General features: G+C 40.6%; 1 protein-coding gene across 2 annotated transcripts in view; it reads left to right on the forward strand.

Annotated features, from left to right (window-relative positions):
- The window catches only part of AFF2 (ALF transcription elongation factor 2), a 351,165-nt gene that overhangs the window by 284,967 nt on the left and 39,475 nt on the right, over window positions 1-26,723 (forward strand). The window contains exons 10-12 of one of the 2 annotated variants that reach the window (XM_056360134.1): window positions 21,996-22,158; window positions 22,691-23,710; window positions 25,890-26,014. In XM_056360134.1, the coding sequence (XP_056216109.1) occupies window positions 21,996-22,158; window positions 22,691-23,710; window positions 25,890-26,014 (1,308 nt within the window). The remainder of the gene's footprint in view (window positions 1-21,995; window positions 22,159-22,690; window positions 23,711-25,889; window positions 26,015-26,723) is intronic. The other variant, XM_056360135.1, reaches the window with a different exon arrangement.

Consider the following 26,723-nt stretch of genomic DNA (forward strand, 5'->3'; position numbering starts at 1 on the left):
CCTTTAATACCATTAGAAGAATTGATACTGCAGAATTCTTTTCAGATGGCAGTGCACTGACGATGAGAGGTCTGATGCCGTTTACCCTCCAGTGACACCCGTGTGCTGTGTCACTGGCAAATGTCTCAGTGATGAGTTGTGGGCACCGGAGGTGGAGGGCTGATGTGCTGCGATGCACTGGGAGCCCTCCCGTTTTCCTCGCTGCTGCCATCGTAGGTGAGGCTAAAGCCCAGGGCAGGGAGCACAGCCAGGGCTGGGGGAGAGCAAAGGGAGTGTGAACACATGTAACTCGCATGCTTAGGGATGCTCACCACAGTGCTGTTTATGGACTGGGACACAGCCTTGACTCTCCTGCCCTTCTCCCAGGATACAGGAGATTATGCGGGATTATTCAGCTACACAGGATCAGGTTCTAATTACAGTATCTTTAAGTGATGGTTGTCCTAAAGAGTCCACATCTGTCTAATGGAGTGAAAACATGCAGGCTGCAGTTTTTCTGCTACCTTCTAGATCGCTGACCATGGCCCATTGCAGGAGAGCCTAGCTCCCAGCTGGGGGAGGACTGCATGGCTGTCCCATAGAGGCAGCACAACAGGTCTTTGCTGCCTGCCTCTGTGTAGTGTTGCCAGAGAGTCCCTGCTTCGTGCAGACGCACAGTTGCTGTCAACTGGGGTTCCTCAAGCAGCAGGTATGATGCTGAACAGGCCTCCAACAGCTCTGCAGTGGGACATGCTGTTGCCCCAGGATCAGGCTAACATTGAGTTGTGCTCTTGATTTCCTAAGCGACTGCTGTTCACTCCTCAGCAGCTGAGCTCCTAGGCTGCAGAGCACTAAATGAGTGCTTGAAGTGATTAGGCATTATTTATCTACATTTACGAACAATGCGTTTCATTCATGTCATCATTTACTGCACATATTGTGAAAGTTATTGGGCTCTTTGGGCGATTTCTGTTCCAGGAAGTGAGTATGGCATTTTTTTGTCTTACATAACCCTCTATTTATCTCCCAGAGCCTGCTCTCTGGATCACCACACTTTTTTTCAGTTTTGCACATATTCTTGTGTCTGAAACAATGAGAAAAAAATGCACATTAAAATGTCTGTTCTAATCCATTTATCAGAGAGGGACAATTACAAATAGCACTTTACCAATTAATTAGTAAGCTTATTCATCGTATAAACTCAAATCATGCTAAGGCAGCTTCTTTTCCTTTGCATGATTTGCACCATTTTTATCATCTTATGTGACTGACGCTGCTGAAATAAATTTCTTGACATGGCTCAGAAAGACAAAGGCAAATTATCTCTTTCCCCAAGTGAGTGTTAATGAGCAGGAGGCTGGTGTGCATCATCTCTACCACTTCTTACAGTGTCCCTTGTTGCAGGCTGGGAAAAAAGAAATCTTAATTATTAAATGCCACTAGGAAATCCTTTGTCCTGGTTTGTGGGTAGGCAGAGCACTTTCCTAGCACAGGGCCATTGGTCTCTGTTAGCCGCGTCAGGAACAAGGTCGGTGCAGTGCTGCAGCTGGTGGGCTGGCTAGGCTAACCAGCATGTTAGAAAACTTCACAGTGTTTAATAACAGCAGCAAATACTCCTGGTAACGTAAAATCATCTGCAGACTAGAAGCAAAGGGACACAGATGCCACTGATAGCTGCTCTGTCATTACAGACGTAATGCACAGCCATCAACTAGTGTAAAGCAGCATTTGCTTCATTAGATCAGCATCATTGTATACCAGTGAAGGCTTTATCCCATGAATAAAAACCTCTTCTGGCATATCTCTATTGATTTCTTTGGAGTTACCCCAGCAGATAATTTTGCTCCAAAGCACTGCAGAAATAGGGAAAGATGACAAGATGAGAAGAGGGGCTAATAGCTGAAGCTGAGGTACGAGACATAGAGAGAAGACAAACAGTTTATTGCTTTGGGGTAAACAAGCTAGTTTTCAAGATGAAAGATCTCTTTTTCTTCTTCTTTTTTTTTTTTTTTTTTTAAATCCTACTTATTTAATAGAATGTAAGTAAATAAAGGCCTGTCTTACCTAGCTAAGCTTATCATAGCATTAGAGTCTCTGAGTAGGGCCAGGAGTCACAGGAATCACACTGGTGTAAATTCAAAATAATTCAACTTTAGTGGCAGAAATATCTATAACATTAAAAAAAAAAAAAGTTTCTTTCTAGCTCAGTATTAGGACTTCCAGTCAAAACAGACTTTGTATGACTAATATTTGCTGTAAAAGATAGTATCAGCAATGAGAAATGGGACTGAGAGACTGTGTCAGTGACACGCAGCTCTTGCTCATGCTCAGAAGTAAAGTTCAGCCACTTTACAGCCCCCAGAAGGATTCGGGGAGATCTCGTAAAGCTGTGGATACTTTCAGTAAAACTGAACTGAAAGAAGGAAGTGTATGGTGCTTCTCTATGAAGCTGTGGAAGTTTGGTGTTTTTTCATTGCTTTTTTGTACTTCAGAGCAGCAGCGCTTCAGGGGTATGGTTTAGGATCAGCTCCAACTCTCAGTCAAGTTAACGTGAGCTGGATCAGTTCCTCCATGACATGTAGTTGTAGTCGAGTTCTATGTGGAAACAGGCAAATGTGATTGAACACATGCCTACGCGCATCGTGTGTCCCAGGCAGCTCTGTGGAGGGACCTTCACACTTCTCATTTTGCAAAATGTAACTCTTCAACCAGCATTTTTAAAAAGTCTTTGAAATGTGCAGTGAGTATAACTGATACAGAAGCATCTGACTGCCTTCTGAATAGTCTGAAACTACTTTTCTCTAAGAACCAGAATAGTCTGAAACTACTTTTCCCTAAGAACCAAACAGTGCTGTTAAGTGCAGTGCAGGCTGATACAGATGATGACGAAGACGCTTCAAGGATCAACACCTGTTACCTGAACAGTCAGCATGGCCAGAAAGTAGGGAACATCCCTCAAGGAGCTACAGTGTGGGTGTTCATAGGGTGAATTCCCCCTGTGCTGTGGGAAGTGGATCTGTGACAAACCATCAATATGGAAGATGTGAGCGGGAGAGTTAGACATGAATATGTGCAGGCATTTGACAAGATATAAACGGTATCGTGGATGTCCCTGGCTGTATTTTACTGCAGCAGCATTCTGCATTTAGTAAGAAGGAGAAACGCTCTGGTAGAGTCTAGTCCACTGGCCTAAAAACATGACATGAAACAGAAATCCTAGTTTTCTGTGCTTGTCTTTTTCCCCAAAAATCTCTATAGTATTGGTCAGGCAATTCCAAACTTTCCAGCCTGTGTGCCAAGACTGAGACATCTTAAAAACCCTTATAGAAACAAGAGATACTAAAAGTTTTGCTTGGGATTTCGTAAATTGTGGTGGGAAATACACAGGAATTTGGAATATGACATTTTGTTGAAGACTTCATATATCAAATAAATGTATTAGGTGTTCTCACATATGTGTAATATATGAATTGTAATATATAAGTCCTAGATGGCACACCAGAGTGCATAAAAAAATCACTCTAATAGTTACATCACTGCAAAACCTACATGTAAAAGGCAGCATGGAAACTCTTAGCAGATCTTTCTTGGTTTGTTTTTTTTTTAACGTATTTGAAAGAAACACATAGCTGTTGGTTGTGCATAAAAATGAGGAAAATTCTAGTGTTGTCTGAAAAATTGACAATTTCTTACAGAAAAGAAACTGAAACATATGAATTCAGCTATATTAAGTGTTTTTTCATAAATATCTCCATTCAAATAAAATATTTTGACACTCTTGAAAACAACATACTTTGATTAAATTGATTGAAAGGTTCCATTGGCTTTGCATTGCACTGCGTAAGGCATCCCTCATAGACAGGATACAGCCAACTTAAAGCTCTCAGCAGGGACTGCACTCTGGGCTTAACTGATTTCATAAAATATTTTAAGTCAATTTAATGAAACAAAATATTTCATTGTGGATGAAATTAACTCAAAGTATTTTATTTGAGTTTTCCCAATAGAAATGTGTTACTTGGAGGGGAGTGTGAAATTTTCTTGCAGGTAGTAATGCCGGTTTTAATGAGGATTTGTTTTTGTCAGATTATCCTGGGGGAGAATTTCGAAGAGCTCTGCTATGTTTTCCATAGAAGAGCTAATTAGGATTGCACTTCTCAAGTCCTGCTGGGGGCAAGATCTGTGGTACAACCTTCTGCATCACCAGCGGAGCACCAGACCCTCCAAATAAGTTATAATAGATTGCAGTACCCCTACCTGAGGATGAGACAGGATCAGGCCATGGGCCTTTGCAGGCTTGTAGGTGAGGCAGTGCCCTTGGGCAATGTAACTTTGCCAGCGTAGAGGGGTGAAGAGCACTGCAGATGTTCAGCTGCTGTTCAGCAAAAGCAGCTGGAGCTGATGTGGCTGATAAAGAGGATTTCTTTCAAGCCCATTGGGCCCAGGGTGATTACTGAACACTACAATCAGGGTCTTATACTTTTTTTTTCTTTCTTTTTTTTTTTTTTTTTTTTTTAAGTTTGATTGCCCTCACATGAGACTGGAAGGCAGAGAAAGGACTGTGGCAGTACAGATTCCTATGATCTCCCCTTGCCATGTAATCAGAAGAGCTCTGCAATTGAATATTTCACAATAATCACTGCATTTTCAATGGGGATGATATAAAAGCAAATATCAAGGCCTCTGGCTGACAAAAGCAGAATACAGAGGGAAAATATGAAAATAGCAACTTACTTCAGCAATAAAGAGAGTATATTTTATACTGCAGTTTTTCTTTTTGTTAAATCATGACTTTCTAGTAAATGACATCCCAGAAGATATTTATCAAAGCAGGAAAGCACTAGAAAGGAGCACCCTGCATTCACTTTAATATTTCTCCTTTTCTTCTGACATTTTCTTGCCTAGAGATCTAATTCCATTAAATATGTACATTTTTGACTGGAAGACTTCTTCATGTATCTTTCAGATGAATCTTAAAAGTACATAAGGTCTGTAGGGCAGGGTTTTTTAAGTGCAAATGAGGCACACAGTAGAATATTGTCTATGAGGCTTTTCAAATTATTTATATTCCTGCAGTGCTTTACCTTTCTCTTTCTGTGATAATGATAAGGAAGAAGTGAGACTCCAATGCACCTTCTGTGGAACACTGTCAAACAACATTAGTCATATTTAATATCTGACATGCAGGAACTTACTTTGGCTGATCTCCATTTTTATTGGATTTATTAGACATTATCATGTCCGTAACTTTCTCTGATCCCATAGTGCATCAAAGTGTTAAAACCCGTTAGGCCCGTGATTGGTCAGTGTTAGAGCCCTGTTCAGCTCTTGTCAATGGGTATAAATTAACATTCCCTCATTAAGCCTACTTTGTAGTACATATGAATCTGCTGTAGGAATAATGACAGCTAAATGCTCTGTTGGCCCCCAGCCATGCCCACTTGCACTGTTCACCTCCAGCCTTCTGAAGCTGTGCAGAGCTGAGCCATGGCAGTGCTTGGCAAGACAAACTCTCCAGGGCTCTTGGGCACTGTGGACAGTGGCATGGGGGCTGACTAGGTGGCTGTTTTCCCTGCCCCCCCCTTCCGAACAGTGACCTTATGTTGTGTTAGAGGACACTGTGCCATAAGCATTGCTGCTTGAGATTTGGTGTAAAGGAAAGGTCCTGGCCGTTTGCAGTCATTAAAAAATTCATTGCTTTCTCATAAGAATTTGAGTTAAGGGTGTTAATCCTGGTGTCCCAGCCAAATTGCTACTTCAATAATTATAATCTGCCTAAATGCCTGCCTGTACTGCTGCTAGTGTCACCCTCTGAGCATCTCGAGCCTTATTTCAGGTCCCACATTTGAATAACTTGCCTCACCATTGTACAATCATCTTAGCTGTGCTTTACCAAGAAATATACAGAGCTATGCTGACATAAAGATTGGGATGGTAAGACTTTGCTTTCTCGGGTTGTGTTGGAAAGATGTTCAGTGAATTAAACTTCCGCAGAGCGGAGAGGGTCTTTAGCAGGAGGAAGGAGTGACAGAGCGATCTGTTAAGTCTCTCTAGCAGGAATCTGAGAGCTAAGTAAGTCTTTCCAAAGTTTTTGCTGGGCAAAATGTTTGTACCTTCCACAGTGTTACCTAGCTATAACACCTCCAAAAAATCATGTGTTCAAGGGCTATATGAAATGTAAGGCCATCTTCAGTCCACAAACTCTGGACTAACCATTCCTATCCTAACAAAAACAGCAAATTTTTCAACAGAGCCCCCCTTTCTTCTGGCTGTGGATGCTCATGTGTTCTTGTATCTCCTCAGCTCTTCTCTCAAGACCTCTTACTTCTTCTGTCCTGTTGCAGACTGTCTTGCTGCCCCTTTCATTGGATACTTTAAACTCCCATTCTCTCTTTCTCTCTTGGACCTTTCCTTAAAGCCACACATGCTAATAATCTATTTTGATGTTTAATGCCTCCCACATCTGACATTGTGGGTCTTACCTAGTCCAGCACTGTGACAATGTGTCACCGGTTTGAGGTGTGGTGCGGAGGCCTGTGAAGGTGTTCCCTACGCAAAGTAAATGCTCACACTCGCCGCCTTTTAAAGGGTAGAGTCTATTTTCCCTCATGTTGGCCAGCTTTACTGAGAAAAAAGAAGTGGCTGTGGCCTATCCCACTTAAATATCTCTTCTCCTTTAGGTGACAAGCAGTTCCCCTACATGTGAGCAGCAGCTACTACGCTGAGCAAGGTCCATAGCAAATGTCTTTCTCCTGAGTCTCTCTTATTGTACAGAAGTGCAAGTGTCTGTGGGGATGGTTGCACCAAGTGCATATATCTACAAGTTGAACAAAATACTGCAAAAATCAGATCTTTACCTAGCCCAGTGTCTTCAGTATTTCTCTCAGAGCTGATACTTAACCTTTTCCAGGAATTTAGTTTACTGTTTGCTTAGAATATATGAATGCAGAATATAAATAAGTCTTATTTAAAGTCACTGCTAAGAAAGCCTAAACCCCAAATAAGTGACATCAGTGTATTAAAGCATGGCATAGTCCCAGTGAAAAATAGTGCCTATATACAGACTCTGTAGCTTTGTGGTTACTTTTGGAGTTCAGCTTCATGTTAGACTTGGAGCCTGAAAGCCTGGACGTAATTTTGGTCTCCACCTTCCCCAACAGAATTCCTTGTGTTTCTCATCCTTGCATATGTTGTTTTGCTGTTGAACTTCATTCAACATGTAATCTGCTATGATAATATTGCCTTCATCTTAAGTACCTGAAGTGTTTTTGGACCGGTGAGTGCCCTCAGCTTCCTTTGCTTTCTCCTTCACTTTTTTTTCTTTTTCTCTTCCTTTTCCTTTTTTCCTTCTCCTTTTCCTTCTCTATTTCCTTCCCCTATGTGTGGCTAATTGGTCCCACATCTGGAAAGAAATATCCACTTCTGATCAGAGTCCTTCTGGTTCCCTGGCTGAAGGAGGATGCTGCTGTTCATCACTGAAGTCAGACACTGTGAATAGGATGTCACTTTGTCCCTCACTGCCAGGTCAACACCCTTTAAAAGTCTGTAGGCTTATCCTATGTAAATATGGTCCTCCACAGTGTCACCAGCCAGTTTCTCATGTAGTAAAACCCTCAACCCTGCAGCCCACTGAAATCCCAAGCCTTCTTTCTTGTAGGCCTGTTTTTCCAGAGTTCAGGAAAGTGATTGCCGTCCTTTAATTGTTGGTTTGTTGTATGGGACTATTTCCTCTTCTCGAGTCTTGACTTTCAGGTTGCGCTAAGGTCTGCTGTTGTAATTGCACATGGCTTTTGAAAATGGTTAATTCAAAGAATAAGTCGTCTAACCTTGGTTGCTGCAAGTTTTGGAAAACCATATTGCAGATGTTAAATTATATCTGAATCTTTTACCTGCCTAAGGAGTTCTTGTGCCTGCTGACTTCTGCAAGTTGTTGTCTGATAACATCTCCCATCAGCTCGATATATTCCCAGAAGTACTTGAACTGTGGCAGTTTTAGTTGAACTGCAATCAGTGTCAGAAAGAAAGAAAAAAAAAAAGGAAAAAAATGTACCTCTCAGTTTAACACTGAGATTGCAAGAACTTCCCCTCCATGTTTCCTTCCTTTGGGCTGCCTAGCTGCTGCTTTCTACATACACACTCCATCCCCAGATGTTTTGATAACATCTCTGCTGATAAGTACCAGCAATACATCAACAAATAAAAGTGCAAAGTAAATAATCACTGTCAGCAGAAATATATAGTTGAGACAGCACGTTTTGAAATATGCAGAAGTGAGAGTCTGTGATCCTTTGAAGAGCCGGGACCCACGTACACACTGCCATATGGCTGCAGGCACCTATGGGGTCCAATAAGAAGACTGTCAGCAGTTTTTCATTTGCACTCACGTAGCAGGATGCAAGGTGCATGCACCTCTTCATGTCTTCCGTGTAAAACATCTGAAGACAATGGGTGAGGCATTAGTAAGATAAATACATGGCCAAGCCCCAAAGAGAGAAGACAGATTGGTGCTAGGAGAAAAAAAGTAACTATATTTTATGCTTAACAGCCTGCCACAGGAAACTGGTTGAGAGGGGGAATGATGCTAAGCAAGAGAAGAAGTTCCTCCTTTTGTCACAAGGTTTTCCTTGCCTGAATCTCATCAAGCCGTAAAGAGGTTCTCTAAGGCTTCTTGTCCCCACTAGATAACTTTTTCATCCTTGTTTTCTTTTGTTCCTACTTACGCCATTGATAGCAGCCCGAGGGAAGAGGGGTGGGGAAATATGTTGCTTCTGCAAAAATCATTGCAGGAAGAATAGCCAGAACATAAATGGTACTGTTTTGGCTTCAAAAGGGTAAGCAGGTGTCTTAGGAGTCCCAGAAGAGCGATGCACAAGCTTGTACAAACAACCTCCGAATCACGCCTGTTTGTTATTCACACAAACAGAGTTGAAACCGTCTGAATTCCTCAGTTCCCAGAATTCAGATGGTGCACAATGGCCCATAATGAACAGCACCTGGGCTTACCTCAATTACTACACAGAGCTGAACAACAGCAAGAAGGGCTTTCAAGAATATTTTTTCAATAATAGATTTAGTTATGTCTTTCATAATTGGATTCAAAAGCTCAGAATTTCATTTTGCAACTTGTTCATGAAATTTGTATGAAAAAGTCTGGCGTTTATTCAAAAGAAATACTCTATGAACAAGAATTTGCAAAACAGCCAACTGCTGGTAACTAAGCAGCCAAATTACAGTCCAAGCACTTGGCAAATACACCGTCTTTTTTATTATTTCAGTAATTGAATTTCTGTTAAAGCGTGGAGCATAATTTAACATCAGGAATTTATTTATAATACAATAGTGTTTCAGTAATAAATGCATTATTATTGTCACTTTTAATGGAGTCTTATGTATTCCCTCAGAGACTATGTGGCAGACTCTGAGACAACCACTGCATCAGTGTTGTTTGTAGACAATTGAATTAATTGGAGACAGGGTCATTAACTCGACCTGAATACCTCTGATTGCTTCTGTAAATAAGGTTAGAGAGCAAATGGCTAATCTTTGTTGTCATTATAGATTCTTTTTACATTTTCACACTGCCTTGTATATTAAGATCATTTTGCTAAGCAGCTTTTCAGGCTGTCGTCGTGTTTACAGTATTGTCTTGCATGGCATACAACCGTAATTGTATCAGACTTACATTTCATTTCCCATATCTATATAAAACATGATATTAGAGAGAGACCTATTCTGAATTGCAGCACATAAAAACCATTGGACCAACAAATTAATAAACCAAAATGAATAAGCTGTAGCATTAAAAAATAATCAAATCACAAAACAAAAGCTGATTTTGTTTGCTTTTGTTTGAAAATTCCAACCTGCAAGACTTGCCAGGGATAATACATTGAGTCCATTACTCAGTTGGGAACATGACCCACAAGGCCAGCTCTGTGTATACCAGCCTGTGAGTTAAATGTTATCTGGACTTTTGGCATGCATTTTCTTGGAAAAGAAGCAGCAGGCTGTCATTTAAGCGCAGATAGAACACAGATATTTTTCAAGGAGACATCCAAAAAAAGGTTGTGAGCACACTGTTCCATTTCTCAACAAACTTAATAAAGAATGTAGCCTGAGAGGCCTAGGAAGGCATGTGTCAGGAACAAGAGACACCCTAAACTTGAGAATGAGGTCAGGTTCACATTGAACTCAGGGATACCAGCTTGTCATCACTCCCATATTCCACCATATACTTAAAAAAAACACATTGCTTTCTTAGAAACGGTCTTGTAAGTGGAAGAAAACAGCTGGCAGTGTCTTATAATATGCCTGGTATTTTCATGTATTTCTTGCATTCTAAATTTATATTCAAGATGGGCTTGAACCCAAACCCCAGATATGCAGTATGAGTTATCCAAACTCTGGAGGCAAGTGTGGGATCCTGAGTCCATCTGTAACCTAGATGATAAGTGATGTTTTATGAATTCAGATTCAAAAATAACAGCCTCTCCACTTCAAAACTAGCAAGTACAGCTTTCAGCTTCGAAACTCTGCCCGTGTCAAACTCCCATTGACAGTCTGTCGGTGCAGGAATCCAGCCTGACTTGAGCGTGGTGGGAGGAACATGCTGCCACACTACGTTTTCTCTCAGCAGCCCCTGCACAACTCACTTACCAGAACATTTAGGGATGTTGTTCATTTAAAAAGCAAAGGAGGAAACAAAGCATGGAATAGATTCTAATTTGTTCCAGGCTTATGAAGGTGTCATCTGAACTTAGACTGGCCTTTTAGGTTTTGCTCTGCAAAAAGAGAGATCAGCCAAGCAGTAGTGTTACTGAGCTGGATCCAGCCTAGTGCTGATCTGAGATTCATGGTGAGCCCTTTAGGTCTGGGCCACAGTGTCTCTGTCTCTCCCTGCACATTTGTAGGGGATGCAAACACTGGTGGTGTTCACCTTGGAGCCCTGTCGCAGAAACAAAGTCCTGCTCAGCCTCTTGGATTATTTGTGCTCTCTTCAACTGTATGGGCTGGTTTTTGAGCTCTGTCCTTGGTTAATTTAGCTTTATTGTCTATGATATCCCAAACACTGCAGGCAAAATTGGGGGGTGGGGGTGGGGGGTGGCGGTAATTCTAATGCAGAAAATCAGTCAATACTTCGCTACTTCGCTACACTAGTAGAGTGACACCTCGGTACTGATTTTTGTCATTAACAAGCAGGAGAGCTTCAGGTCCATGTAACAGGCAACCTCCATGCCACACTAGAGCATTCGGAGATTGAGGCTGTCTGGGCAGGTGTGTGAAGAACACATTTGTACCTTACGAAAGCAATGATTATCAAGCTGAAAACAATAAAATAAATGAAAAAAAAAAGGAGATCGAACTTTGCCTATTTACCTCTGTATTCACCAGGTGTTTGGGTCTTCCTGACCTTTGGGTTTTGGCAGACTTTTGACAAATCGTTGCTGATACAATAACCCTTCATCAGCCTGAGGAAAAGTGGGTGGTGGTAATGTTGAAAAATCCATTTCTTGTAATTCAGGAACATAAGTTTCCAGAATGAAAGCTGCTTAGCTGGAAGGTTTTTAAAGAAAAAATCATTTAACTAATCCTAAAGATCTAAGTTATTTTGTACACATTGAAAAAAAACCCAAAACATTGGTTTTTTTCAGCACCCCATGCACAAAACCCACTTTATGCTCAGTATTATGGTCACTCCACTTCTCTTTTCCTGAACCCCTCTTGGGGAATACAGCGTTTGTCCACAGTCTTTTCCAGGTCGGATTTTACCTGCCTCTGCCAGGCATCCCAGTTTCTCCCAGCCTAGGTTAAGAAAGCAGGCAGTGTGACAGAGGGGATAAAGCACTGAAGTAACACTTCAGGAAGGCATCCAGTGTTGCAACTGTTACTTCTGGTGATCCCAGTTAGTCTTTCCCTTTTAAATCAAAGCTGGCTTCAGAGTTATCCTCAGCATGCAAACAAGCAGTGCAATCCTATTTGCGGTATTCAGACTTGACTCCCACGGAGCTGCATCCTGCCGGTGCTGAGCACCACAAGCTCCCTCTAGAAGATATGGTGACTCTGCTTGCCCACAAGATCCCAGCAAGTAGGTGCGGAAGCGAATAGGATCTTCCCTTTATTTTGGTGTTGATGAAAAAGTCTGAAAGGCAAGATTTTCAGCCAGATAGGACTGAAGAATTAAAGATTCCCTGTTTCCTTTTGCTGTCATTCAAAATAACAAGCATAGAAAATTCTGTTTAAAATACCTGAGCCTTTTGACTTAAAGGGTTTTCATGTCGAAGATTTAAGATGTCAGATTTAAACATGACACTGATAGTATTAGGCAAAGTATGAGAGCAGATACTTGTAGTAACTGTCATTTTTTCTGACTGTTTATTAATGGCCTTTTGTGATTTATAGTGAATGTTGTGAAGGATCTTCAGGTCCATTTATCACTCAAAGAAGCACCTTTTTTTCCTCAATACTTACGTATGTCATAATTAAGGGTGGATGCTGCTTAAAGATTCAGCTCTGTTCTTAGTTTAAGATCCTTCAAGATTATATCTAATCCCAAATAGATTTAATACCTTTTCTTTTTTTTTTTCTTTTTTTTTTTTTAATCTATAAAGCAGCATATTATGTAACTGGCAAAATTCAATGGCATTAAAAGGAGCTCACATTAGACAGAAATATAGTGAAGGTTTAGATATTCACTCCAAATGGAGATTTTCACCCCATTATAAAATGAATTGTAAGGAAGACACCTATGCTTCAGCATTCAGCTTTATTAATATTTCACTAGACAGGTTTCTCCTTGTTCAAAAAACAAGTCATGTGTGCTGAAGTACATCTTTATATCCATGAAAGGCTCTGGTGGTGTGCCATAAATTCATCATGTGCCTTTAGGAATACTTCTTTAAAAACTATTTCAGAGTAATTGCCCATTATTAATAATGATTCCTTTTTACTATTATGGCAGAAGCAGTGAAACTAAGTGTCTGCTTGTGGTTTTCATAAGTGTCTGTGTACTTCTGTGGCCCCTGTTATCCTACAACTTAAATCTGATGAACATAAATATGCTTGGAGTCTCACTATACTATCTGTATTAAAAACAGGGAAGAAGTGCCAGGAATTGAATTATTTTGCCTATTAAAACCCAGAGAGATGGAGGAATCGAGCCAGTTTTCTGAAGTGTCAAACCAGTGCTATAACCAGAGGGTTTTCTTTCTTTACAAAGGTGCTGTAGTCATCTCCATAGAGGTGGATTATTTGTGCCTTAATCATTTGGGTACGTGCCTATGAACCACGCTATGCCTCTAGCACCATTCCTGCTGTTTCATGCTTTGTACAGTGTATAATGCATGGAGATTGCTACCAGTTCATGAGCAGCTGAAGCTCATTTAGTAAAATATTACCAATTTCTTCTGATTGTACTCGGTTTTTATCTCTGCCCTTTTCTGTGTTGCTTGTTTTACTCATCATACTCCTGACAGCAGCAACAGTTGGAGCAATCTTGCACCTTTTCTAAGTAGGGGTGGCTTTAACAGACTGCAACAGGCTTTTTTCCCTTCTCTGGCTTGCAGAGACTCATGTTCTCATGTTCCCAGTTCCTGCTCTTTGCTCTGGTCTGGAAGTAGTTATACTGCTGATCTGCTCCCAAGGGATTCCCCTGCAGAGTAAATCCTCAGATGGTTTCCTGAGCTGACATGACACTTGTACATAGCACACAGGTGTGAATGACTGTATGTGTGCTGTAAAGCTCTGGAAAATCAGGATATGCCTTTTGGTACCTTTTCAAGCTCAGAGGTATTGTCTTATACAGGGATAGGAAAAAAATCCTACTTTCTCGTGTTTTCTGACTGCTTGGTCGGTCAGTATAGTAAAATTAGCTTTCCTCAGATCGCAGATGAAACTGGAAATGTTAGGGATTTGGAGGTGTCATGTGGGTCCACATGCACCAGTGTGTTTTGGTTCCATAGCTCCCAGTTCTCTTCCTACTGGGCTCTGTAAGCTGGATTCTGTTTTCAATTAAAACTGAAGTAGAACTGAGACAGAACAAGAAGGGTAATTAATTTGCAATGTTATGTTTCCAAGTTTCTGCCATACATGAATGAAAAAAAAAGCCAACACTTTGCTTTTAGAGGTTCACTTTGGATGTTTTTTATCATGACCACACTTAAACTTTCTGCTGAAATCAGTAAAATCAAAGTGCAAATGTGTGACTCAATAAAAAACTTTTAACGCTAACTTAAAATTGTAAACGATAGAGGGGTGAATGTGTGCTTCTAAACTCCCACAGAAGATTCACAAAGTGTATGGAAGGATGCAGTATCCCACATTTCCTTTGTGGAAAATAAATAGATTTCTATGTATCAATACTCATATCTAGCTTGATTCAGTGGGGCAATATTGATATAATAAAATGGTTCCATTTACATCAAATGAGGCCCTTTGGAGTCTCACAGTAAGAGATAGTATTCTTGTTCTTCCAGATGCCAGACAAACAGTAGCACATCAGGGCATAGTACAAATAATGCTCTCTGACACTTGAATCCATTCACTAAAATATTGTACTTCAAAAGCTCTACATACATTGCCTTCCCTGAATAATATCATGCTCACAAAATTGTTTCCAAACTCTGAGGTGAGCAGGGTGATGCATGCACAAATCATGGATACAATATTGCTTTTAATATGCAAAATCCCCTTCTCTTCCATGTCAAGTGTGTATAGGAGTGCTGTGAAATTGGAAGGAGAGCAATTACCATACCAATAGTTCAGAAAGTTTTTTATGTGCACCATTAGGGATGTGCCATTAAAATTCTTCCTCTTCTGTTTGGTTGGGTTTTTTTACAATTTCACAGGCAGTTTGATATGTTACACCTGTTCTTCATTGCAGGTGTGATGAAGAATCAGAACTTACTGTAGCCCAGGAATAAAACCTGGAAGAGGGTCAGAATATGACAGTAAAAACATTACCATGCTTAAAGTCACACTGCGGATGTATGTACACAGTTCCACCTAGGATTTGTGGCTAAAGTAATTCTTTATTGGAAGGCTTTGACCTTGTTACGGATTCTTGGCAGCTTTTCCCCACTCTATTCATTACTAATGCAAGCTGTCAATCACTTTAGTTCTGCTTTGACATAGATTGTGGCTCATAGGAGTTAGCTCTGTCATTCTTTTTATTTCTTTCATCTTTACTATCCTTTTTTATGGTCTTTAAGGCTAGAAGTATAAAAGGGTTATATGTATATGAAAAAAAAATCTGTTTCAGAAACACTATCAACCTTGTTATAAACAGTCTTTGATTAAAACAGTTACTTTTGAACACAGTAAAATGAGAATGTAGCTTTTTACACACAACATCTTGTAAATTACCCTCCCCCTCAAAATAAATCAGAACTCCTATTTGCATTACAGTGTTCAGGATTGATACAGGCAGATCAGCTGCCACTTCCTGAATAACATATTAGGTTTTCCCCTTCCATGTGTTCTGACATGAAAGCACCATCATAAGTGATGTCTTACTATGCATGCTAATGTTAGCTGATGTAACAATTTCCACACCTTATTTCATTTCATTGACCTGGGTGCTGATTAATATTTCAGAAGGGCTTGATACAGATTTTCAGTTCCTGTGTCAACCCAATCTTTGAAAGTTTAGATTTGAATTCTACCAGCCTGATGATAAATAATTTAATACTAACCAATGGAAAGGCAGTGAACAAATCATTCAGAGCAATCCTTTTCTTTAAAAAGCAATCTAATGGCAGTCATATATAAGTTTGAAGATATAGATATGAACAATTTATTATTAAAAAATGGCAGCTCCCTTTCAAATTAGAGGAGAATATTACTTCCTGATAGTGGTGTAAGAATAGAAGAGAAATAAAACTTCATTATTGAGCAGTTATGGTATTAAATTATGACACTAAATGCTAATCTGCTAGATGCTGCTCTATTATTATCTGCTAGAATAATGAAGCAGCCTTTTTTTGAACATTTATGCAGAATTCAGTGAGCCCAGTAACTCCTAGTAACACCCCTCAGCTTCACAGTTTTTCTGTAGAAACAGACTCTGGAGGAGAGGTTGGGCTAGCTTCTGAAAAGCTGAAGCCAGTTTGTTCCTCAATCTCTCCTATCAGAATAAAGTGCAGTGAGTGGGAGAACAGCAGTATCTTCCCCAAGAGTGAGTGTTAGCGTCTGCTCTGGTAGATGCTGTAGTGTAGGTGTAGTGCACAAAAGTCTTGTTCAGAGCAAAGGGTACCCACTTTTCAGTGCCCTGTGCAATCAGAGTCTTTGTTCTGAGGAATCTGCATTTTAAATAAACAACCCAGATTAAGGGTAGCCAAAATATTCTTTCTTTTATTCAGCAGGAACTGAGTATTTTCTTCTCAGACACAAAGCAAAATTAACCCTAGTCCCAATCCAGTGCCTCAACAGGAAGATCAACCACTCTGTCAAGCCTGTAGTCAGTTTTCCAGCATAGACCTTCCCCTTTCCAGATTCCATTGATTTAATTTTCCCTAAAAATAGACCTGTGCATTAAAGCAACCTTTGTAGAGTGCTGCTTCTTGTGGAAATACATTGCCAGCATTGATATACTGTTAACTCACTGGTCAGTTCCCATCTACAATTTCCCATTGCCCAGCAGCTCTCTGCTTTCTCAAAGTTTACGTTTTGATTTCTGGGTAGAGCAATGGAAAAGTGGCCAATTCATCGTTACCCTAAAAAGGAAGAGTTGGAATGAATAAACCTATTGTTGGAGGGCACCATCTATTTGCCAAATTCTCTTCACAGTAGTTAGCACGACTACGTCTTATTGGTGGAAAGTCAGGGAGACAGCGAAGGACTTGAGCAGAATTTTTGTTCCTTGATCAATTTTACTGCACTAGTCTGAATTATATGACTTTTATTTTTACATATGTATTTACAGGGTAAAAAGTTTATTATTTTTCTTATTAGAGGTTAATGAGTTTTAGTATTTCGCATTATCTTTGTTGTAACTACCAGGTTTGATCTTGAAAATCATTTATTACAACAGTAGAGTAAATGATGTGTTGAAAATAATGTAATAGTCCAGATGACAACAACAACAACAAAAAAGCATAAGCTGCATCTCAAGCCTTCAGTTCTCTAGGCAGCATAATAATCCAGGCACATAATAATGCCATGTCTACTTTTAATTGGCTTTGAGGAAATAACCCATGAGTTAAAAAGTAGACAAGCTGCAGGGAGACATTTAAATTTAGGCAAATCACCTGTACCAGTGGAGATGGTGTGTAATGAGCTTGATGGAGTTCCTCACTAGCAGCCGTCAGCACCCACACACTTGCAAGTCTCCAGTGCTCTGTAGTTAAGCTTGAGCTCAACAAGTGCTGAAAACCACTGGCAGGTACTGGTGATACTGGTGTTTGTACCCTCCTTCAAGACATTTCTCATCTCATACTTGGTGCACAATCATGCTGCAAAGCAGCAAGGGACAGGGGAAGTGCCGTGCGCTGCAAAAGCAGAACAGAGAGAGGTAAAAGTGCTGCAAAGAGCTTCCTTCTAAATCGTGGTCAGATGTGCAGGTCTCTTCTGTCTGCTTCATTGTTTGATAGCAGGGAGACCAGCTTATCAGTCTGCAGGCAATTGGAGACATCATTGTGATGGCCTCTGCAAAAGATGGAGGTTTGGTTCTCCTCCCACCAAGAGTATGGGTGTCACTCCAGTGTCCCTCATCTCTGTGGCACAAGAGAAGCTACTCTGGAGAGGGGTAAGCAGATGCTGATCCAGGTGGGGATCCTTGCTGCTGAGTCAGCTGTATTTTTTCCTCCCAGATAGCACACCTGTGGTCAGGGCTCGGGGTTGAGGCAGAGCATGTCTGACTACCCGGCAGGATTCAGTTCAAGTGCTGAGCACAGGGCTTGGAAAATAGGGAGAACAAAATTAAAAGTGGAGCAAAGCTGATGTTTCCATTAGCTGCAGAGAGGCCTTGCACTTAGAGAATGTGAGAGACCTGCGGTGAGTATGAGGATGATTGTATTACTGCTAATGTTTGCTTTGCGTGTTTGGATTGCAAGCTCTTTGGCCCAAGGACTGTGTCTCACCATGTGTTTACACAGATCCCAGCACAGCAGGTCACTGGTCTCAGTAGGGGCCTCCAATCTCAATGAGAATAATGAACAGGCTTTTTTCTAAGTGTTATTTACCCAAACAATACTGTGTTCCATTGTGCAGCATTTTTTTTATTAATATTTTTTTCCAGTTCAAATGAAATAAAAACATTGTCCACCCAAACAGTGAGGAACAATATGAGTGCTCATCTCCCGCTGGGAAATAAAAATTCAAGTTTCAAATACCAGTGTTTCCTGCCCCCTTTAGTCACTTTGAGGACTTGTGTCTGATGATAAAATGCTTTAAATCCATTTTAAACCTTGTCCAGGCTGGCATTCCTTGCCTGGATCTTAGCAACACAACAAAGCTTGCTTTGAAAGTCTCTTCAGTTCGTGTAGTTGATACTTATGTGAAGAAGGCAAATTTATTTGTATAACAGCTCTTTGAATGAACATTTGCAGAATCTGTCCCAGCATCTTATAAAACACGTGATTTAACTTTAAAGCTGAAGAAGTCTTTGGGAAGAGTGCAAACAAACCTGTTCCTTGGAACTGAAAGATACATTTTATTTAAAGAAAAAAACCCAGAAGACAACCCAGAAACTCTCCGCTAAGCTCAATTTATTGGGAGCAATTATTATTTTTTTTCTGTGCACTTGTATGTGAAAGGCCTGTATATTTTCTTCTGTTCTGCTGAACAGCATTATTAAAGTTGATTGTGTATGTAGCTATGTGCAAGATCTCTCTATCTTTGCTACGGCAAGATGCTAGGAAAGGCATTTTGGGTCTTACCTGATTGTTTTGCAAAGCGTACAGAGTTACTTGCAACCCAAACTACATGATGCAAAGTGAATGCTTCTGCTTTAAAAATGTAGATCAGCAAAGATGCCTTCAGCATGAAATGGCCTGATGTAGCCAAGGCATAATTTTATTATCCCAGATGAAAGACAAATATGACCTCATTGTGTTTTGTATGAAAAACATTATTTTGAGTCTGTCTGGTTCCTGCAAGCTTGCTGAGCTATGTTATTCAGTAATGTTTGGCATATGATAACTTTTTCTGAGGCTGGTGTGCAGAAAGAAAATAAGGCCAGGTTGGAGCTGCCATCTATTTCCATGGGTTTATTCTTGCCCTTTGAGTTCTTTGTCAGACAGTTACAGTCTGCTACAGTACAACTCCAGTTGTTTTGTGTAAGCACATGCCAGCTACAGTGTCACTTCTCTTCCAAAGTGCTAAAAGATGTAGGTTGTGTTTAAAGGCTAGAAAGGTCTGCCCTTAGCTGCTGGGACACTGGCTTTTCCTTCTTTGATCTATTATAAGAGGTGATATTCTTTAAATCTGTTATCTTAATGAGAGCAAACTTGCCAGCACTGACAACAGAGCATTTTCTTAGGCAGATCTGCCCAGATGTGTGAGCAGCTCCACACAAATCCTTCTGTATGGGGGTTACCTGGGCATAAATCACCCAGGCAAGGAGCTTTGTCACTGCAAGAGTCTGCAGGTGTATATGCCCGGCTACAACGAGGCTATTCCCTGCAGGAACTGGCCCGCAGGGGACTTGGCTGATGCCCCACCAGCTCGGTGCAGCCATGGGCCCTGCTACTCTCTGCAGGACTGGCGTGTGCCGGGCAGCCGCATCCCTGGCGCTGAGCTCTCGGAGAGGCTGCTGAGGGTTAACTTCTCTTCGTCTTCACAGCTGCCTCTCTGCTAGGGCTGTGGGAACTAGAGTTTTCAGGAGGGATGGAACATTAATATTGCTCTGTTCACTTCCAGTTTGGGATGAAAACAGAAAATAGAAGTGAAATAGATGAAGCTGACAGATTTAGGGAAAAAATATTTCTAAATTACAACTTCATTGTTATGATAATCCCATAATTTTTTTTATTTTTTTTTCAAGGCTAATGTTTCATTTTGGTATTTTAGAATGGAATTGCAGTGTTTGCCACCTCAGTCTGGGAATCCTTGAATTTTTTTTCTTCTTTTTTTTTTCTTATTCTTTCTTCTTGAAAACAATTGTAATGAAGTAGGAGAATTTGGTTTTCATCCACCTTTAGGGCTTTCCATAGAAAATTTAAGACCAAAATTACAAGATACTGATCTGAAAGGCAAACTTGCCTACAGACACATTTACTTTTATCCCACTGTTCTGTTTCCTTTACTGTAAAAAAGAAGTGGAAAATGTATTTCCCAACACTTCCTTGAGCTTGACTGAAATAGAGGGATAAAGAAAGAAAAGCAAGTGCACAAACGGTTTCCAAAACTAATGACAAAAATGCAAACTATAAGATCCATTTTTTTAATTCAGCAATGTTTAGTTTTTCATACTACTATTGGAAATGCCCATATTTTTAACAGCATCTGTTCTTTTGATCTACCTGTTACTTCCAGTTGAATTTTTTTAAGTAACTCTACTTGAGTCAGTTGAGTGAAGAAGAGCCACTAGAAGAAGAAGAAGAAAAAAAAAAGTATATGCACTTAATGAGCAACAAAGTTAGTGATCTGTAGCAATTACCCAAGTGAGTAATTTTGTTTCATTAACGCACCCTAAAGCACCAAGCTGTTTTGTCAATGGGCACTGCAGGGCCATTGCAATGCTCAAAGAGACAGTTATGTTACCAACCACGGCGTAAGGGATAGGTTTACCAACAAGGAGGGAGAGAGAAAGTAGCTTAGTGTAAGAAGAAAATTAAAGACCATCTATTATTGTCCCAGAAGCCAATTGCAATACTTGTAAAAGACTCTAGCAGCACAGGGTCACACATCAGTTTTTTCTGGCTTTCCAACTTCCAGTTTCTTGGTTATTGCGATTTTTTTTTTTTAAGAGGACATCATGATGCACATAGCATCTTAGTTTGAAAGGGGAAGGAGGGCATGTACCTGGCTTACCTGAATCCTTCTCAGAGGAAAGCAGAAAAGGAAATAGAAATGAAGTCAAAGCTGTATTACAATTTCTAAGCATCTCTGGATCACTCAATACGGGACACACACAGCGTATGATATATTAAGGTGAAGTATTGAATATCCATAAAGAAGTACCAGCAAATGGTGTCAATTTGCAAACACTTTGCTTTGTCAGCTTCACAAATTTAAAATCAATCATCAAAAAGTCTCTGTATAGATCAGCTGAAGAGACATAAAACCTTACGGTTATCTCCCTGACAAAAAAAGTTGAAATTAAAGATGAATTTGTAAAGACTCAGACTGGCAGAATTCTGTAGTGCTAAAAACGGGGGTCAGCCAACCTCTCAATTTAGAAATAAATGCTGAGGAAAAACAATGACGCCCAGTGCACTGCTAATAAATACATCTTGAAGGACAGTTGAACACGCAGAAAAATAGATTTCACAGAGAGGCTTATTTTCAGCCTGAATGCCATTTTCTCACTGCATTATCATAAACATGAGAGAAAAACAGCTATAAATAAAAATTTCTTGGGTAGTCTCTGGAGATTTGTCAAAAACACGTAGTTTTTGTATGCCACAGTGTAAAAGTATTCATTAAAATTAAATTTTAAAATGCCCTGTCCAATATTAGTTGCCTGATGTCCTTCCTTTGATCATAAATTATAAATGAACCAGGAAAAAATGAAGAAACCATGATTCCATTAATGAATTATTTAAGTGTGATTGTTAGTTTTCGCAGTCATTGGGCTAATAAGCTCAGGCTTGTGACACTGAAGTGTTTCTCATTTGAAGGGTGATGGTGATGCTATTAACACCAGTATCAGTGTGTGCCATGAAGCATAAACCCAGCCGGCCCCTTTGGTGGCTGTGCTGTGGCATGGCTGCAGGAGCTATCGCTGGGTCTGTACTGCAGGGGGGGGAGCTGACCCTGCGGAAAGTCAGCAGCAACAGGGTTCCCTGGGTGGCTCCCCACAAGGCAACACTTTAAAAAAGACAGGCAGATACTGACACAAGAGGATCTTCTCCCTACAGCAGCCTGCCAGTGCCGGTGGCACACACAACCAGCTTGGCCCATTCCAGCGGCGGCTCTGGGAGTTCCAGTGAGTCCGAGAGCAGTTCTGAGTCCGACTCCGACAGCGAGAGCAGCTCCAGCGACAGTGAGTGCAACGAGGAGTCACGCAGTGCCACGCCGGAGGTAAAGCCACGCTCCCAGTTCCCTCCCAGTGGGGCCTTAGAGGGGAAAGAGTGGAAGGGAGTGAAATCCTGCTCCCTGTTAGGAAAATGTTGGAGTTCTGTGCTGTTTGATGTTGTCGACTTTTTTTGTACTTTACAGTTTTATGTGTATGACCCACATACTCATTCTAGCTTTTGGAAGAATCCTTCTGGCCTACATTTGAATTGCTTTAAAGAAATATTTAGATTTTTGCCAGTAGCTAGAGAAGATTTTATTGACACAGTATTCATCTGGGACTAAGGAAAAGCAACGTGACAAAAATATGTCTTCAGGGACTAGCTAAACTTTTTAGTTGTATTAAATTTCTCCAGGGCCACATTGTAAACCAGATAAGGAAGCCTAATTAACCATAAATACTCCATAAATTCTCCCATAAAAGTAGCAGTCACCACTAGTTGACTGAAATAAAAGGGTACGTTAAAAACGTTCTCATTTAAAGGGAAAAGCATTGCTTCTGTCTGAGATTTGTTCCCTGTCATTCTTCAAACTGCAGCCTGAACCTCCCTCAACAAACAAATGGCAGCTGGATAAATGGCTAAATAAAGTTAACCCCCACAACAAGACCATCATCAACAATCAGAATGAGCCTCACAGCGAGAGTGGTGCCCAGGCCCAGAGCAACCAGCAGGCCGAAGGGCCAAACAAAGGGAAGCTCAACAGCAGCCTGCCCCCGACCGATTCCAAAGACCGGGCGATCCTTAGTCCCATCCGAGAGAAAGCCAAACCGCGGGTTGCCCAGAAAACCCCAGAGGCAAAAAGCTCCAAGCAGAAGTCACCAGCTCATAATGAGCCAACTTCACAAAGGACTACTGGGAAAAAGCAACCCAAAAAGGTAGAAAGGACTTCCAGTGTAGAAGAGTATAACTGGCCCAAACCAAATAATACCAGCAACACTCCCAAAGAAAAAGACACACAGGAACCCCCCGAGCAGCCAAAGGTTCGAACTAAAGCAGCAGTTGGGAAGACTGCTCCAAGGAAAGAACCACGAACTAGCACAGGTCTCACTTCAGAGAAGAAAAAGTACAGAGGCCCCAGCAAAATTGTCCCCAAATCCCGGGAATTCATTGAAACAGATTCATCTACTTCTGACTCAAACACAGACCAGGAGGAGAGCTTGCAGGCTAAGGTATTGCCAGCCTGCACTGGGTCTGGCAACGGTGTCAAAGTGAAGGACTCTGGCAGTAACATCCTCAGCGTAAGTAGTTTAACCAGCAATGGCAGCAACACATCCATTGACCAGACCAGCAATGACCTGGAGGAGCAGCTCTTTTCTCCTATCCCAATTGTACAAAATGAACTTCTGTCCCCACTGAGAGAATATGAAGAAGTCAAATCTCTGTGGGTGAAAATAGACCTTAGTTTACTCTCTAGGATACCTGGACAAGAGCCTTTCGAGACCACGTCTGTGAAAAGTGAACCAAGAGAGGCAAATGTGAAACACAGGCGACCATCTCGAGAGTCCCCTACCCCAGCAGCTGAAAAACCACCCACAAAATCCAAAAGGAAACACAAGGTAAGTAATTTTCATCATTTGAAGAAAAACACTGAGTTTCCATGCATCTTCGAGGTCAGGACCGTAGTCAGTGATTCCTCACTGCACCTGCAGCAGAGCTGTAAGGAGGCACCGTAACACTAAGCCTTTACTGTTTTCACAAAGGACATGCATTTACCAGTATGTTACAAATTAACACCAGAAACTAGTAAAAAAAAAAAAAATCCAACTGACAAAATCAATGAATAGTGTATTCTTTTTGAGATTTGTCTTACAAGCGTTTTCACTGTATTTGCTCACTTACCCATTAATTTCCAGTGTTCTTTAATCTGCAGAAAGATTCCCAATGATGAGTTTGTATTACTATAGGTTCAGCCATACCTAAAAAATGTGACTTTTATTTGGAAGGCAGGGGTTTATTGTCTGCAGAATTAAGGCATTTTCACCACTGGCTTAAACAGGCGTAGCTTAATTAAATTCAATGGGATGGTGCTTGCTTATGCTTCTGGTGAATTTAGTCTTTATATTGTTTTGCTGTATAAACAAATGTGGTTCATAGAAATACCATTTGCTTAACTGGCTGTTTTCTCTACAAAGCTACCTGAAAAAGCAAATACATTTTGATTTAAGGCATTATGTTTTATCATGTGTTTTATGTTATTTATGCCCAAGGGTATCCTATCTTGTGGGATATGACAGTGCACTTCAAACTAAATGTGTTTTCAGAAAAGAAACTGAAGTTTTATATCATAAATGAATTTTTGTAGTCAGTTTTTCCAGCTGAAATCGTTGTGCTCTGCTCTGTCTGTGAGAAGTCGTCATAGCGTATGGTGTTTTTTACCCCAAATTTTATAAATTATTGGGAATGTGACTTCAGCTGTCTTTTCTAGTGGACTTCTTGAAATCCTGAGTTTGAGCAGTCCAGTGGTATGAGAGAGTTAACACAAGACAAAGACAAACAATGCCAGACAGACACAGGGTCTGCACCCCTGCCTACATGAGTCGCTGCACTGGCTCCTTCCCTGTTGAATTAAGTGGAAATAATCACATAAGTAAACTCAGCAGGTTTTTATTTAGTTTATAGTCTAGCTGTATACTAAAGGCACAGATATAAGAAAGAAGGAGAAAAGACTAGAAAGGGAAGGGATGTATAAGTGTCCATGCTTACGTGTATGTATAAGTGTACCAGAGTGCATATTAATTATACAGAAAACCTTGCTAGCTAACTTAGTGGAGTGTCAGTGTGATGAAGAAGGTGTCTCGGCTAAAACAACGAGTACAGTATTGGCAACTAAACTGAGGACTGCCCGGAAAAAAAAACACAACCCAAAACAAAAAACAAACAAACAAAAAAACCCAAACCAAAACAGGGTTCTATGAAAGCTGGAACTTCATAAATTCATTAGCTGGGACTTTGAATCAGAAAGTAACAAAATGAAGAATCTCACTCTGGGACTGTACAAACACCAGCTACGCTCTGAAGCAGCCCGTTCAGCTGCTGTATGATTGTTCCCTGCTACCCAAGGGGGAAACAAACCAATTAGGATGACTTGAGGGTATATCAACAGTTAAAACAGGGTAGGGAGAGCCTGATTTGTGATTCTAATTCATGCTATTAAAAGATTTATTTTAGCCATCTACTTGTGGGCTTGAAGGCTGATATGAAGGTTCCAGTGACAGAGCAGTAATCAGCTTTGCTTGTATCATCCTAGTTCAGGCACAAAAGTCATGCATCAGGGAATCTTTCAAAGCAAATTTTAAACCAGCTATCACCGTTAATGACTACCCCAGCTCGGTCCTGTAGCCTTTTAGTCCTGTGAGGAATACTTACTCAAGGAAGTTTTCCCATCAACTTCCATTAAGTCAATGAGTAAAAGCTATTTACTCGAGTAAGATTTGGTGCTATCAAGTCATTCCATCTGAATTATTAATTAAATTCCAGTGCACTACAGAAGAAAGCTATAGCACATGAGGCATTTTGCTTCCTAATTATCTGGTTATGTCACTTGTTATATAACTTCATGTCATGTGTTTGGAGCATGTTTAGCCCTGATTTCAGGTGACTTTCACTGCTCTTAGACCAGTATTTTAACTGCTGCTACTGTAAAGGAAATACACTGAGATTCCTGAGCTCCTCTTAATGGCAAGTGAAATTGTGCATAGATGCTGGATCTGTTAAGCTCCACCTTTTTTATTAAAGCAGACAGAAAGCCTGGATACCTTTGTTGAAAGCAAGAAGCAGCGCCTGGAGGACCCTTCAGCTTCATGCCTGCTCCCACCTTGTATCTCTCCAATACCGAATCACAGATTAACCAGCACTAAAGAGTAAGTTCTTTTTTTTCCACGTAACATTCACAAGGGATTTCACAGTACTGTTCTACAAATGTCTTTGCTGTAGAGCCAGATGGGGTTTACAGCCCATAAGCATAAGTGACCCAGCATTGCTATTCCCATCCATCAGGAAGAGGATCCACATGGTTTTGAGATTCATTCATCCTTTTGAGGGGACTAGGAATTTAGAGTGCCACCACAATCCTGGTGTACTCTTCTACCCCCAAACTGCATCCTTTCAATTTTCTTTCTTGCCCTCATCATCCTTAACTTCTATGGCCAGAGAATCCTACTAAAAGTGAACTTTATTTGATTGCCTGGAATTTATTTTGTTGAATTCATTTTCATAAGAGACAGTTCTCAGTTTTATTGAACAAAATAGTGACTTTGCCATCCACTTCAGTGGCTTTTATTCTTTAACTGTGTATGCAGCAGTGCCAGGGGTGACCATCCTAAATGTTTCAGACATACATGCTTTTTATTTCAGCAGACATATAATCAAATAGTTTGTGCCTTTCAGAATGTCTTTGAGAGAAGGCTATAATGCTTGAGCAAACAGGTGCCACGTAAATAATGATTCTGATTAGTATAATCACAAGATTAACATTCTATAAATAACCAAAGAGTCCAATTCCCTTCTGTCATCAATTTTGTGAGATGAGGCACTTCTTTGTGCTTTGCACTAGGACAAGCAAAGAACAAA

The sequence above is a fragment of the Falco biarmicus genome, chromosome 14, assembly GCF_023638135.1.
Source record: "Falco biarmicus isolate bFalBia1 chromosome 14, bFalBia1.pri, whole genome shotgun sequence".
Taxonomy (NCBI): Eukaryota; Metazoa; Chordata; class Aves; order Falconiformes; family Falconidae; genus Falco; species Falco biarmicus.